The sequence below is a fragment of the Canis lupus genome, chromosome 34 (assembly GCF_011100685.1).
Source record: "Canis lupus familiaris isolate Mischka breed German Shepherd chromosome 34, alternate assembly UU_Cfam_GSD_1.0, whole genome shotgun sequence".
NCBI classification, from domain to species: Eukaryota; Metazoa; Chordata; class Mammalia; order Carnivora; family Canidae; genus Canis; species Canis lupus.
The window spans coordinates 11,372,737-11,387,224 of record NC_049255.1 but is presented as its reverse complement, the minus strand read 5'-3'; the positions used below and the strand labels follow the sequence as shown (position 1 = coordinate 11,387,224).

At 60.0% G+C, this 14,488-nt stretch overlaps 1 protein-coding gene across 1 annotated transcript in view; it reads right to left on the bottom strand.

Annotated features, from left to right (window-relative positions):
• Positions 1-203: 203 nt before the first annotated feature.
• The window catches only part of SLC6A3 (solute carrier family 6 member 3), a 36,201-nt gene continuing 21,916 nt past the window's right edge, over positions 204-14,488 (bottom strand). The window contains 8 exon segments of the mRNA NM_001136500.1: positions 204-227; positions 3,576-3,647; positions 4,771-4,938; positions 5,915-6,015; positions 8,867-8,966; positions 9,691-9,819; positions 10,794-10,906; positions 13,619-13,743. Coding sequence (NP_001129972.1) covers positions 204-227; positions 3,576-3,647; positions 4,771-4,938; positions 5,915-6,015; positions 8,867-8,966; positions 9,691-9,819; positions 10,794-10,906; positions 13,619-13,743 — 832 coding nt within the window.

Genomic DNA, 14,488 nt, shown 5'->3' with positions numbered 1-14,488 from the left:
TCACGGTGACACAGCACAGACGGCCAGTCCTCTCCACTGGCGGAGGAGGGGCGTGAGAGGCCAGGAGGCAGAGCTTCCGCGTGGTTCTGGGGGAGCAGGAGTCAGGCCGTCGGAGCCCCTTGCCTTTTCCTTGAAGCTTGGGTTCCCTTGCCCGCCGGCGTGTCTCCCACGGTGGGGAGGCCATCCTGGGCCTCCTCCGCCCTCTACACCATGAGCCAGTGACGAAGCTACAGAGGAAACAGGGTTTATTCAGAAGTGAAGCGGGGGGCCACTTGGTTACAGGCGGCTCTTGGCTCCAACCCGCCAGGTTCTGGCCACTCTGGGGCACCAGGGCCCGTGTTAGCCTTCCACAAATACGCCCCGTGCACACAGGCTTATACAGAATATTAGAAATAAACAGCTTTTGCGATTAATAATATATGATAAGCCATATGTAAATATATATGGATAAACCTGCTGGCCAAGTGCAGGGAGCGCAGTTGCAGTGAGGGCCGCTATGGGAATCAGTAGCCCCAGTGGCCACTGGGGCACGTGTCACATCAGTAGCTGGGCAGACAGACCCTGGCCAGGTGGGCTGGCGATGCCCTGGGGCCCTTGTGCCACCGCCCTGGGGCCTCTGGGTCCCATCCCAGTGAAATGCTGTACGCTGCACTCCCATCCTGCCTCGCGTGACCCCCAAGGAGCTCAGGGCAGGCCTCGCTCACCACTCGGGGAGGCCAAGATCGACAAGAGTGGGTATTTAGTTCTCCAGCAAATGTCACCGCCTGTTATTATGCAGCTGTTATTTCAGCCTGTTTTTGAGCACAAGCCATTCGATCACGCTAAGTGGCAGGAACCATGTCTTTAAACGCTTCAAAATGAGTGCATGCAGGGCTTGCTTGTGACACAACCACACCAGGGGTGGGGAGATGCGGCATCGACCACTGGAGGGACAGGGCTCCCTGCCAGGTCTCAGCCTGTGTCAGCCCTGGCCACGACACAGGCTGCCAGGCAGGTTCCCTCGGGCCGGAGCAGGACAGGTAGCCCCAGCCCTGCACAGCCGTGTAGGGTGCATGGTGGGAGGGTGCTAGGGGGCCAGAGCCCTGAGCTCCACAGGCACGCCCCCCTTCAGACCTGATCTACTTTTCAGGAATACAGAAGTATCTAAAGAGGCAAGGAAACTACATGGTGCAGAGGACCAGTGAAAGATCCAAACAAGACCGGCATCGTGTTTGCTTCAGGGTTGGGTACCAAGAGGCACTTGCAGGTGCACGTAAGTTACTATCAATGTGAAATTCCTGTGTGGAAGTTCATGGAATTTGGTTATTTAGACAGGTAACCCAAAGTAGCTGTGTGGACTGCTAAGAGGTGCTGTACAACTGTGCCCGAGTCACACAGTTTATAGAGCTTCTCAGAGTGAGAACCAGAGGACGGGGCAAGTGTCACACACCAGAGCCCCAAGAGGAGCAGGGAAGAGGCTACGGTGGAGGGTGTGGCTGCAATGTTCCCAGAATGGACAAAAACCACGGACCTGCAGACCCTGGACACATACGATGTCTCAGTGCGGCAGCAAAGGGAGTGCCGAGAACTCATGGCCTCAAGGTGCCGGAAGACGGCGGCTGTCCATCAAGAACTGCGTGCACACAGAAACCCGCTCATCAAGCAGGGAAAAAGGAAGACATATACGGACACACAAGAGTGGGGAAGTTTGTCAAGGGGCCTCCTTAAAAGACAGGCTGAGGATTTTCCTTTTTTTAAGCAAGAAAATGATCCTCCAACAAAAGATGCATATGCCAGAAAGTAGGGTGGGAAAATACTCAACATGCACATTAACCCAGGACAGTGTTTCTATACAAAATAGCAATAGTTAGAGTAATGTCTGATCTGTGGGCTAAAAAAAGGCAGAAATGGAGTATCGGGCACTAGGAACATAATTCTCAGGAGGAGAAGTTGTAAGTCCTTGTAATATTCAGGACGGCAGTTGAGATATCGTGTCAATTTGCATATTTAAAGTGAGATGTGTACGTTAAATTTCAAAGACAGCTACTAAAGAAAAAAGTATAGGGTGTATAAGTAAAGGATATGAATCTGTAAGTTCCAAACAGAGAGAAAACAATAGAAAAGGGGGAAAAAAGCAAATCCCCAAAAAAGCAATCCATAAAAAAGGCAATAAAAGAGAAAAATAGAATAAAAAAATAGAATGGGGCAAACAGTTAAAAAGATCATAGAATCAAGCCTCGACTATCAATAATCACAACAAATGTAAATGGATTAATCTCTCCATCAGAGTAAAAGACTCCAAGTATATACCAGGTTTGCAAGAGACACCAATGCTTTGAGGTCATCGCAAAACTGAAAGTTAAAAGATTGCAAAAGATATTTCTGGCAGACTCAGGAGAAACCTATGCCCTGGACCTGGAGTGCTTTGGGAGCAGCACAACCACAAGGGAGGGAGGACGTGTGAAGTCCTGTGGGAGACGTGGCAATTCTGAACGTGCATTCACCGCAGAGAGCAGCCTCGGGATGTATAAAGCAAAAAAACTGGTGGACCTACGGCGGTGGGCTGGAAGTGGACAAACACACTGCCAGGGTGGGATGGTCTGCAAACGTTCCCAGTTACCCCGCTCAAGCAGAGCTGAAGTCGGTGACATGGCACAAAGTCTGAATGGCCTGGTCACAGCGTGATGTGACAGATGGAAGGAGAAGTACGTGCCAGGATGAGAGGACACACACGCACCCAAAGATGCATGTCATGTCTGCCAAGGCAGGTCGGCGGCTCAGCCACATGGAAGTCTTCACACCCCCTCCCCCCCAAGAGCAGGTGGTGCGGTGCCATCAATGCAGACACGATCACAAAGATGCCAATGGGACATCCCCATAGACGTGAGGATTTGAAAGCAAACTTGTAACAACTCATGGGCCGATGAGATCACAACGAAAATTCAAATTCCCTTCATGCCAAGTGACAAGAAAATGGCAGTGCTAAGTGTGGCAGATGGGCCCTGTGCACGGCCTGGAGGGGTTCTGTTAGGAAAGAAGGGAGCTGGAGAATGAGGGACCTCAGGTCTCATTTAAGAAGTAGGCATACATGTAACCAGAAATCCAAGGGAGGGATGGCCCCAATCCTGCCACAGGCCTCATGTGGCCCCGCCTCTGCCACGGGAGCCTCCACCCCAACTGTCTGCAGCAGGCTGTGCCTCCCTCGGGTCGGGGGCCATCAGAGCACCTCCTGCACCCCCCCACCCGTGAGGGCAAGGCTCTGAGCTGCTTCAGGCCTCCTTCTTCTCTCCCTCCCTCATGCAGGGTCTGCTCAGAGTCCACCTCGAGGGCCCCACCCCACCCTGTAACCCTCTGCTTCCTCTTTCTCCAGAGGTTTCTCATTCTGCCCACTGCCCGCCCCCCGTCGGTACAGGGGTCCTCAGAGGGCATGCAGGCATGCCTCAGCGTTTGCTCAGGCAATGAAGGCAGCCTCGTGGCTTGCAGAGCAGAGCGCAGAGGGGGCCGAGAGGGCCGTGGCCTGGCCAGGGCCGGGGCCAGGCATAGGGCTTCTGCATTCTCACTGTTCTCACCGAGGGAGGCGGGGAAGCGGCACTCACCCTGAACTGGCGTACCTCCCCGCTGTCCACGAGCTCGCGCTCCTGCTCGGGTGTGATGGCATAGGCCAGTTTCTGGAAGACAGGAGAAGCCGTGGGTGCCGGCACACATTCAGGGAGGTGCTTGGGCCCCTCCTGACATCCCGTCAGATGCTGGGGCTGGCAGCTGGGCCTCCCAGGCCCTGGAGCAGAGTCCAGTCCACGTGAAAGAACACGTTTCTGTGTCTGCGCGTGTGGGCTCTGAGTAAGGGTGGATAGCGTGCGCCCCCTGAGTCCTGAGGCCAGCAGACCCTACCATGAGGGCCAAAGTCCACCTGTGTCGGCTATTTAGGTGTTGTGTGGTTTTTGTTCAGTCTGACCCTTGGGGCTGCAGGCTCTGTCTCCCCCCATCTCCCAGAGGGGCCTAAGCTGGGCCCTGCGGGCAGTGAGGGGTGTGCGGGAGGGCGAGGGTCCCCAATGTGCGATGCCAGCCTCTGTCCTTCCCTCCCAAGAGGCCCTGGGACCCTGGCTGCCCCAGGCCTGACCCCACGGCTGAGGATCACTGTGTGCTAGGGGGAGCCAAGTGACCCCAGGAGGGCTCCTTGGGCCAGGCCGGGTGTGGCAGCAGGACCAGGCTGCCCACTGTTCCCAGGAATCGCTGTGGTATGCAGGCCCACGGCGCGTTGGAGAACTCCCAGGGGCGGCTCTGAGCGAGCGTGAGCAGCGTTCCTTCTGGGCAGGCCTGGGTCCTTTGTTTCTTCTGGGAATCCCAGTGCCAGGAGGTGAAGGGGAGCCCCCCCATGACCAGTTCCCCCACCCTGTTCCTTACAGGTGGCAGGAGCCTGATGGAGGGGCCGCAGGGCAAGCCCCACCACACAAAGGTCCCGCACACGGCTCCACCACCCGTTTAGCTGCCTAATGGCTTGCTGGGCCCGCTTACACCTCAGCCCCCCACTGCTGCCTTCCCACCGTCACCCTGCTCTGTCAAGCATGAACACACGTGCATGTGTGAGGACACGCACGCAGGCAGACACACAGCCGTCTCCCCCCACATTTGCCCTGGCCAGTGCTCCAGCGTGGCCGCCACTGTGCCAGCCCTCTCTGGAGGTCAGAAACAAAGGGGCAGCGACAGGCCTGGGGGTTGGACACCCACCCCCGGCTCTTGCTGGAGTCTCACGGCTGGGCCAGGGCAGGGTGAGGGGCCCGTGTGAGCACGCACCTCCCTCAGGGAGCCGGGCAGGCTGCAGAACTTGTAGGCTGCATAGATGGGCACCATGGACATGGATGACGTGGCGATGGCCCAGCCCAGCGCGTTGGCCCACTCTGGGAAGATGTAGGCCCCGTAGTGAGGGGGCCTGAAGGTCACGATGCTCACCACAACCACAAACTGAAACGGAGGGCAGAGGTGAGCGGCTCTGGGTGAGGCTGGGGGTTCCCCCCGGAGGGTCTCCCAGCCGCAGCCACACGGCGCTGGGGCCCGGGCTCCCCACACGGGGGGTGCGCAGGACCTCACAGCCGGTCTTTGAAAGCCTCACATTACCGTGTCTGGGGGGCCCCAACATATGGAGGAGGGCAGGGTGCTGGCTGTCCAGCAAGCGCACCTGACTGCCTCAGCACTGAGCACAGCGGGGAACATGCTGGAAGCAGGCCTCAAGTGCCTGGTGGGCGGTCGGCAGCTTCCCCTGGGTGCAGCTCAGCCCGGGCAGGAACTGCTGATCACGTCAGAACCAGGCCCCTGCTCCTCCCTCTGTGCCTGCCTCTGCCTCTGTCTCTCTGTCTCCCTCTGTGTCTCTGTCTCTCACTAGCCTTGCGTTGGCCCAGGATGGCGTACGCCTCAACTCTGCAGGTCCAGACACGCCAGGGCCGGGGTGACACCCGTAGGGTGTGTGCTCAGACCTGGACACCCCTGTGGGGCCCAGGGCCACGAGCAGACCAGCCAGGCTGCATGGGGCTTGTGAGCCCTCGGTCTACACTGGCCGCGGAGCTTGGGAACTGGGGTGCCATCCTGATGAGGGGGGCCCCGACCCCACCCCGGTGATAAAAGCCGGGGCCACCAGACTGTGTGGTGGTGGGAGAGGCCAAGGGCAGGGCTGCTATGGAATCTGAGTCACTCCTGCCCTGGGGTTTGGTCCCTGTGTCCCCTCCTCCCGGAGTCAGGTTCTAGGACCTTCCTCGAGGTGCCAGGGCTCAGGCCTCCCTCCCCTGCAGATGCTGACACGGGAGCTGCCACCCCCCACATGACCGTGCCCTGGAGCCTGGGTCCAGAGGGTGGGGGCTGCCTTCAGGAGACCACAGAGGATTTTCAGGGATCGCAGGAGCCCCCTCCCCAGCCTTAGCAGTGTGGGCGGCCGCAGGGCCCATACCAGGAGGAAGCAGGGGCTGACGAACTTCCAGCACACCCTCCAGTAGAGGCTGGGCCGCTGCCCGGTCATCTGCTTGATGTCGTCGCTGAACTGCCTCACGCCTGAGGTGCAAGGAGTGGAGCGGCCGGTCGGGACGGCACCCCGAGCCTCGGCCTGTGCCACTCCTGACCTCCCAGCAGCCTCGGCCCCGGGTCCCCCACATCCTGCGGGGGCGCCCCCACTCCTGACCTCCCAGCAGCCTCGGCCCCGGGTCCCCCATGTCCTGCAGGGGTGCCCTCAGTCCTGACTTCCTGGCAGCCTCAGCCTCGGGTCCCCCACATCTTGCAGAGGCGCCCCCACTCCTGACCTCCCAGCAGCCTTGGCCCCAGGTCCTCCATGTCCTGCAGAGGCGTCCTCACTCCTGACCTCCCAGTAGCCTCGGCTCCGGGTCCCCCACGTCCTGCAGGGGTGCCCTCAGTCCTGACCTGGCAGCCTCAGCCTCGGGTCCCCCACATCTTACAGAGGCGCCCTCACTCCTGACCTCCCAGCAGCCTCAACCCTGGGTCCCCCACATCCTGTGGGGCTGCCCCTACTCCTGACCTCCCAGCAGCCTTGACCCTGGGTCCTCCACGTCCTGCAGGGGCGTCCCCACTCCTGGTCTCCTGGCAGCCTTGGCCCCAGGTCCCCCACCTCTTGTGGGGGCGCCCCCACTCCTAACCTCCCAGCAGCCTCAGCCTTGGGTCCCCGTGCACATTCACTGTGGTGCCCACAAGTGACGTTTGCTCCTCAACCATCACGGTCAGCGAGGGTCACGTGTTGGGCGCCCGCTGTTCCCCTTGCCCTCCCCCTGGCCTCTTCCTCCCTCAGGGCTTCCTCCCTGTCCTAGGCTCTCCCACCCACCTCGGCCAGAACTACATTTTCCTTTAAAAAAATTGTGGTGGTGGCAGCCCGGGTGGCTCAGCAGTTTAGCGCCGCCCTCAGCCCAGGGCGATCCTGGAATCCCGGGATCGAGTCCTATGTCGGGCTCCCGGCACGGAGCCTGCTTCTCCCTCTGCCTGTGTCTCTGCCTCCCTCTCTCTCTCATGAATAAATACATAAAATCTTAAAAAAAATTGTGGTAAAATACCCATAACATAAACTTCACCACTTTAACCCTGTTTAAGCGTTGAGTTCGACAGCGTGAGTTCGCATCACTGGGCAGCACCACCACCACCTACGGCAGGGGCCACACCTTCCCATCTCCCCAGACTGCAGGCTCTGCCCCCAACCCCTGGCCACTGTCACTCTCTGTCCCCATGGACTCAAGCAGGGGCCTCACACAGGGGGATCCTATGGGATCTGTCCTTTGTCTCTCAGCATGATGTCCTGCAAGGTTCACCCGCACTGCGGCAGGTGTCACACGTCCTTCCTCTCAGGGCTGACAACATTCTAGTATATATTTACAATCTTTTTTAAGGAAAGCTATTTCTAGAAGCTGATAGAACGGACACTTTCCCTAGGGGATCTCAACAGTGACTTCTCCACCCTGAGTGTGGCCTGGCCTCTGCTCGTTCGACTCAGCTGGTCTGCTGAGCCTTGGGCGAATCTTGGGGCATCAGGTTAGGGACGTGGCGGGAAGACCCCTCTGCACACGCCAACCCTGTCACCGGGACCCCGGACGCGGAGATGGTGCAGGGACAGTGGGATGGAGAAGGCTGAGCCCGAGGCTGGCCCCACGGCCCCTCTGGACTCGGCCCCACAAGCAGCCAGGGCACCCATGGTCCCCCCACCGGCACTAGGCTATTTGGCTCACAGACCGACAGGGACCCTGGGCATGGAGAGCCTGGCACGCTCTGATGCGCCTTATGAGAAATGCAGGGTGCGTGTCCCTTAGATGAGGGCAAGCGAATTGCATTTGGGGAAGTGATGGGGACATGGTCTCCTGAGGCCCTGGGAAGCATGTGGTGGCCAGCATGGAGCCTGCGACCAAGGGACACATTTGGGGCATTCCTCTCTTTCCCTGCAGGGTCTCATTTGGGGCTGGGGGACAGAGCTCCATTTTGAATGATAAAGTGTTGATTCTAAGCGCCAACGTAATCGTGGAGGTTGATGGTCCCCTTCTCTGTAGAACAGAAATGATGACAGAGAGCCGCTCCGGGAACATGGACCACTTCTTGGGTGCCGCCTCTCCCAGCCCACGGGCTCCATCGGGCCATGCTGTCCCCCACTCTGCGGCAGGGGCCATGCCCCTGTGTGACACTGGGCCCGGGCAGACCTCTGGCTCGCTCCCGCCTCTGGGAAGCCCCCCGTAGGGCCGCCAGCACCACAGCCCCCCTTACGGAGCAGCCGAGGGGTGGCTCGCCCAGGCCAGCGCGCTGGGAAAGGGCAGGGCCTCTCCTGCTCAGGTGTCCGTCATGGTCATGACGCCCTGGGACACAGCCCAGCGGCCCACAGCCTGGGGCGGCACTCCCGGCCTCAGGGGCTCACAGAGCCAACAGCAGCCAGCAGCTGACCGGGCCCCCCCACCTCAGGGCAGCGTGTGTCTGCCCGTGGTCCCCGACAGGGACAGGCTGTTGTCCCTGTGACTCAGCTTCCCCTCGGGTGATGGCGGAGACCTCACCTCCACCCCGGGGTTAGCGCTCCCAAGTCCCTGCAAGCCTTTCTCTCTGTGACCAACTAGGACGTCCGCCCGGGGCAGTCAGGGGGCCACACAGAACACCTGTGACCCCAGCAAGGATGCTGGGGGGGCCATCCAGGCCACCTTCCTGGCAGGTCCGGCTGAGCACCTGGGGGCCGAGCACCTGTCCTCCCTCGTGCTGTTGGTTTAAGCATCCTGGGGCTAACGTGCCTGTTCCCATGGTGGCTTTGTCAGGAAGGATGCAGCCCGGGGACAAAGTGCGAGGCCACCAGCCCGGCCGCTCACCTGTGCGGGCACCGCGGCCGGGTCCTCCACCTGCTGAGGCTCTCCGGCCGCGGACAGCACTCCGTCCTTACCGTAGAACCAGGCCACCCCAATGGCCTCGATGAGCACCCCAAAGAGGATGGATGTGCCGGCCGCAAAGTGGTCCAGCAGCGTGAAGACGTAGATGCCGCCCTGGAGGAGGAGAGCCCGCTGAGCGTGGGGTGCCCACTGTGGCCTCCACGCCCACAGAAGCCCGCAGGGCACTTTCCCAAAACACTCGGGGCCTGGGGCCACCTTCCTCCTGTGGAGTCCCACTGAGTCACTGAAATCCAAGCCACACGGCTTCTCAGGGACAGGCCTTCTGGGCAGGAATGGGAAGCCTCGCCTCACCCCTCCTCTCCTTACAGCTGCCCACCTCACTCACCTCTCCTCTCCTCACCTCATCTCACTCTACTCTCCTCACCTCACCTCAATCTCCTTGCCTCTCTTCTCTCCTCATCTCAATTCTCCCAGGTGCAGTCAGACATGAAAGCTAGCAAATGCCAAACCTGGGAGTGGCCCCTTGGGAGGGGAACTGACCCGGGCCCCCGCCCCACAGATCCGACAGGCAGGAGCTGAGCCCTGAGCACTTCCAGAGGGGCCATCCAGGAGCACAGGAACCTGAGACCGGCTTGCACGCACCACAGCTTCCGCGTGACCATGGCTGCAGCACCTGCGAGCACGACTGGGCCTTGCGAGCACACGGTCCCTTGTCCGCGGCCCCTGCACCTCCCCATGCAGCGCCGCCGGTCATGCTTACATGTGGGCATGTGGCTCTCAGGCTCGTGGCTATGGGCCTGGCCCGCAGCCACCAAGCACGCTGCCCGACACCAAACGCTAGCGAGACCTCGCAGGCAAAGCGAGCAGGGGTACGTACGTTGGTGACACAGAAGAGCGAGAGGAGGAAGGTGGCCAGGACGATGAAGAGGGTGAAGAGCTCCCGGTGCCTGTGCAGCAGCTGGAACTCGTCGATGAGCCCAGTGATCACCGACTCCATTCCACCCATCTGCAGCCAACAGACATGGGTGCTGTGGGGCAGGCGCCTCTTACGTGACTTCAACTGGCCTACCCCTGGGGTGTGGACACGAGTGGGGGCCGCCAGATCTGGGGTGCAGTCGTCATGATGGGGTGTCATCCAAACACCCGGGACTCCTTGGAGACCCTCCCTGCCCTGCTCTGTCGAAACCACCTCCCCCAGGACGTGCTGTTCAAGAGATTCATGCCCGCTGGATGTGTGGGCCAGGGCCGCAGTCACCCGGAGGGCGCTGGCCACACTGGCTGAGAGGTGATGGCGTGTGACCCACAGCCACAGCATGAGGGATTCGTGGTTCTCTGCACTTTCCAGGAAGCTCCAGGGGACAGGGTGGCCACCATGCATGGGGGCCCTGAGGTCTGGACAGGGTGGCCACCATGCATGGGGGCCCTGAGGTCTAAGCTGCTGGTCCTGAGAAGACAGCGGGGACACAGGAGCCCGGGGAAGGTCAGCAGGCCCATCGGCCTCCCCAGCACACACGTGTGCACTCACCCACATGCCCACATGCACACGCACAGTGCCACACACAAGATATTCAGCAGGCCAGGTGTGGGCTGCAGCTGGAGCTTTTGCTGGCCTGGCCTGCAGCTGTGTCCATCCCTCCTGGGGGCGACGGGGTCAAGGAAGGGACCGGCCCTGGCTCTGGGTGGCCCTTGGCCCATTCCCTGCACTGCCCTCCTGCTGCTGGCCTGTGTGCGCCAGGGTCTCTGGCGACTCGGGCGGAGGGCAAAGTGAGAGAAGGGTGACTTGGCCCCATACTCCACCCACGCAGGGTCTCATGCAACCATGGGACCCCTCCTCCCACCACATGGGGCTCGCTGCAGGCACGGGAAGTCTGGGGACCCTGCAGGGGCCTCGGGGCTTGCGTGCCCTAGGAGGGCAGTGAGGGAGCCTGCCTGTGGTGGGCAGGGCCCCCCCCCAGTGCATGGGGCACTGAGGTCACTCACGGCGCTGTCGATCCCCAGGGTGAGCAGCATGATGAAGAAAATCACGGCCCAGGCCGAGGACAGTGGGAGCGTGGCCAGCGCCTCTGGGTAGATGATGAAGATCAGCCCGGGCCCTGGAAGCAGACCCTCCTGTCGCCACAGACTTGCAGCCTCCTGCCTCCCCACCCATGCAGGCCGACACGGCGGGCAGGTGACAAGACCCCATCGCCTTCTTCCCCGTCACCCCCAAAGAGGCCTCTCTCCTGGGAACCCAGTGGCCGCCTGGCCCAGGACTCCAGGAAGGGGAACTCTGAAATCCACAGAGACCCACCCCTTACTCTTCCAGGTCCCCCCGGGCTGCGGGGGCTGCGAGGGGACGTGGGGGTGGAAGCCACCTAGGCAAGGTGGGAGGGGCTCCTGCAGCCTGTCCTCTGGCCCCAACGACCTCGGTCAGGCCTCCTGCTCAGCTTTCCTGTGCACGTCACAGACACACGCACACACACACATGCTCACACACACACCACACACACACACACTCACACACCCACATATGCATGCTCGAGTGCATCATGCTCACAGTGCATCACGCTCACACAGGCTCATATGCACATGCACACATTCATGCTCACATGCACACATGCTCACATGCATGCTTGAGTACATCACACTCATCACAGGGCATGCACACTCACATGCTCATGCACACATGCTTGTGCACACTCACACTTGCACATGCATGCTCACACACGTTCACACATGCTCATGCACACACACACGTTCTCATCCTGTGGTGTATTGAGGAACATGTGAATATTTTCCCGTGCCGATTAATTACCCCGTGTACGATCTTTGAAAACCACGTAAGGAACATGGAAATACTACAGCTCAGCCAATGCTTGAAAGGGGCAGGTTTGTCACATAGGAGTTCCCCGGGGATCATTCCCTTTTGGGACATCCCAGGGGTGGGGCTGCCGTATGCGGGACACACATGCTGGGGGAAAGTCCTATTCCCTCACCACCGTGGGGGCTGCGGGCTCGGACAGGCGGGGAGGCACGGTGGGAATGGTGCAGGACTCCAAGAGCTGCAGTTTGCTCCTGATGATCCCAAAGTTAAAGTATTCCCACAGGAAACTAATTATTTTCACGGTCACTTATAAAAAAGCTGGGCCTGCTGAACCTCCTAGCACAGCCTCCCGAGCCTTCCACAGACGCAGCTTCCCAAGTCTCTCAGTCCTCAGGGGGCTGTGGCAGGGAGGCCATAGCCAGGGTGCCCCAGGGTCCTCTCGGGGCCCGTGCTCTGGGTTCTCTGCAATTCCTGCCCCATGCAAGGGGTTCAGCCCCCCATCAGGAGTGAGGGGCGGCCCATGTGAGGTGCTCCAAAGCCTAAATGACACGAGACATGGGCCCAGAAGGAGGTGGGTCAGCTTGGTTGGACATGACATCAGTACCTTTGCCTTTCAGTTCCGTACCTGAGTTAACATTTCACCCTGTTTTCTTGAGAATTAGAGCTATAAATGACATTTACTTTGCTAGTCACGGAAATGCATAGAACACACCCTCTCTACTTCCAGGGGTTAATAGAGGTTTTTGTAAGCTATTGCTATTTATCATAAAAAAAGGGCAAAAGCATGGGAAATGCATAAATGCAGCAGTGAGTAAATTTCACTGTTCTGTATTTATTTGCTTTATGCTCCTGTTCTGCCTTTATTGGATTTTTTCCTGGACTTTGGAAGCACACCCGCCCAGCCCCTGCTTTCCCCACCTGTCCTGGGGGCTGGACCTCTGCCTCCTGTCAAGGTGGGGTCCCAGGGCTCAATGCCACAGAATCGGATGAGATGGCAGCCCAGGGTTGCGGGCACAGTTGGGGTGGCTTCTGTTCCCCTCCCTGAATGCCTATCCCTGCCCCACTCAAGAGTCAAAAGACTTAGGAGGAGGTATGTTAGTGACACCCACTCCGGCTTTCCTGGGCCTGAGGGGCAGCCCCAGGAGAAGTGAATGGAGGAGTCTGGCCTGTAGGGGAAGAGGTCTCCTTACTCAGCCCAGAACAATCTGACAGTAGGTGAGGGGTTGCAGAGGTCTCAGGAGACCCTGGTGTCCTGGGGGGACCCCAAGGCCATGGTTTCCCACCCAGTCACTAGGACGGAGCACCCCTGCAAATGGCCAGGGGCCTTAAGCCACCCAAAGGGCCCCTTCTGCCCTCACCCCTGCACCTGCTGGGGCCCAGCCTGCTCCTGGGTCACCGGTGCCTGCTCCCACCACCTGCGTCCTGGTGCACAGACACCCGGTGTTCACTCCTGCCTGGGCAAGTGGGTTGGGAACAAGGATCTCCATGGTCCCTGTGTGCCCAAGACTTTGTGATTTCTCCGGTTAGTACCCAAATCCCACCTCGATATGTCTGATCACCACGTTTTGGAGGAAGAAGCTTTGGGACTGACGAACGGCTCATGTCCCAAACCCCTGAGCTTCTCCTCAGCCTTGCTCTCCCGCCCTGATGTCCGTGTCACTGAGAACAGCTCAGGGCTCCCACCCCCGGGCTGCATGGCCCCCACCCCAGTGTGATCGAAACAAGGCATGCCCAGGGACAGGGACCAGACCTAGGTCCTGCAGCCCCGGGGCCTCTGCTGGTGGCCAGTGGCGCAGGAGCTAAGTGTGCTGGGCGTGTTGCTGCCACGAGGACTGTCCTTCCACGGGTTCTCTGCCCTGGAACACCTGCAACCTTGGTGACCTGGACTCAGGGCCCGAGCATCTCCCTCCCACCATTTGGGGTAAACCACTAGAGGAGCGGGCGGCCAGGGCTGTGGAGCGGGCGGAGCTGTGGGGATGCCGCCTGCCCTAGGGGGACTCACCGTCCTTGGCCACGTCCCCAATGGGCACACTGTGCTTCTGTGCCATGTACCCCAGGAAGGAGAAGACCACAAAGCCGGAGGAGAAGCTTGTCAGGGAGTTGACGGAGGTGGTGATGACCGCGTCTCTGGGGAACAAGACACACGTCCCAGCCATGCCTGGAGCAGTGGCAATTTCTTGCCTTTGTTGTAAGGCACCGTGTCTGGGGGCAGGCGGGTTTTGGAGGATGCGTTCCCAGAAGGCCACCGCCAGCCCCTCCGGTGGGCTGGTGCCCAGGGTGGCAGGTCCCTCAGCTAAGTGGCTCTGGGAGTGTCCACAGTGACTGACCGTGTGCGTGTCTGGGAACCGAGAGGCTTCTGGCCCTCACGGCTCAGTGTGAAGGTGGGACAGTCCCTGCCTGCAATGTTGGGGCTCTGGGTGGGGGGCAAACGGAAGCCTGCGGGGTCGCACCTGTGTTGGCGGGGCCTCTAGATGCCTCTGGAGGAGCTGCCTGAAATGTAGTTCTGAGGGGCGGATCTGCTGGGGCCCCAATGCTCTGCTTCTGTTTGTTCCCAGTACGGGGGAAGTCAGAACTCCTGCTCTGGGGACCCCACTCAGAAGCTAGGCATTCAGAGGGCCGTGGGAAAGGGGAGTGGGGGAGCAGGGGTCAGGTCAGCCCATCCGGGTGCCAGTGTGGGAGGGCGTTTGCAGAGCACCCAGAGCTGGGGCCCCGGGGGCAGCAGGGGCAGAGGGGGCAGGGGCTGTACACCCTCAGGTACGGCCACTTTGCTGTGCACACTGTCCTTGTATTTTTACTGCATTTTCTGTCTTCATGATGTGAAGAAAGGAAACAGAAACCCAGAAGGGAAAGCAGATCCCAGGTGAATTTGGTA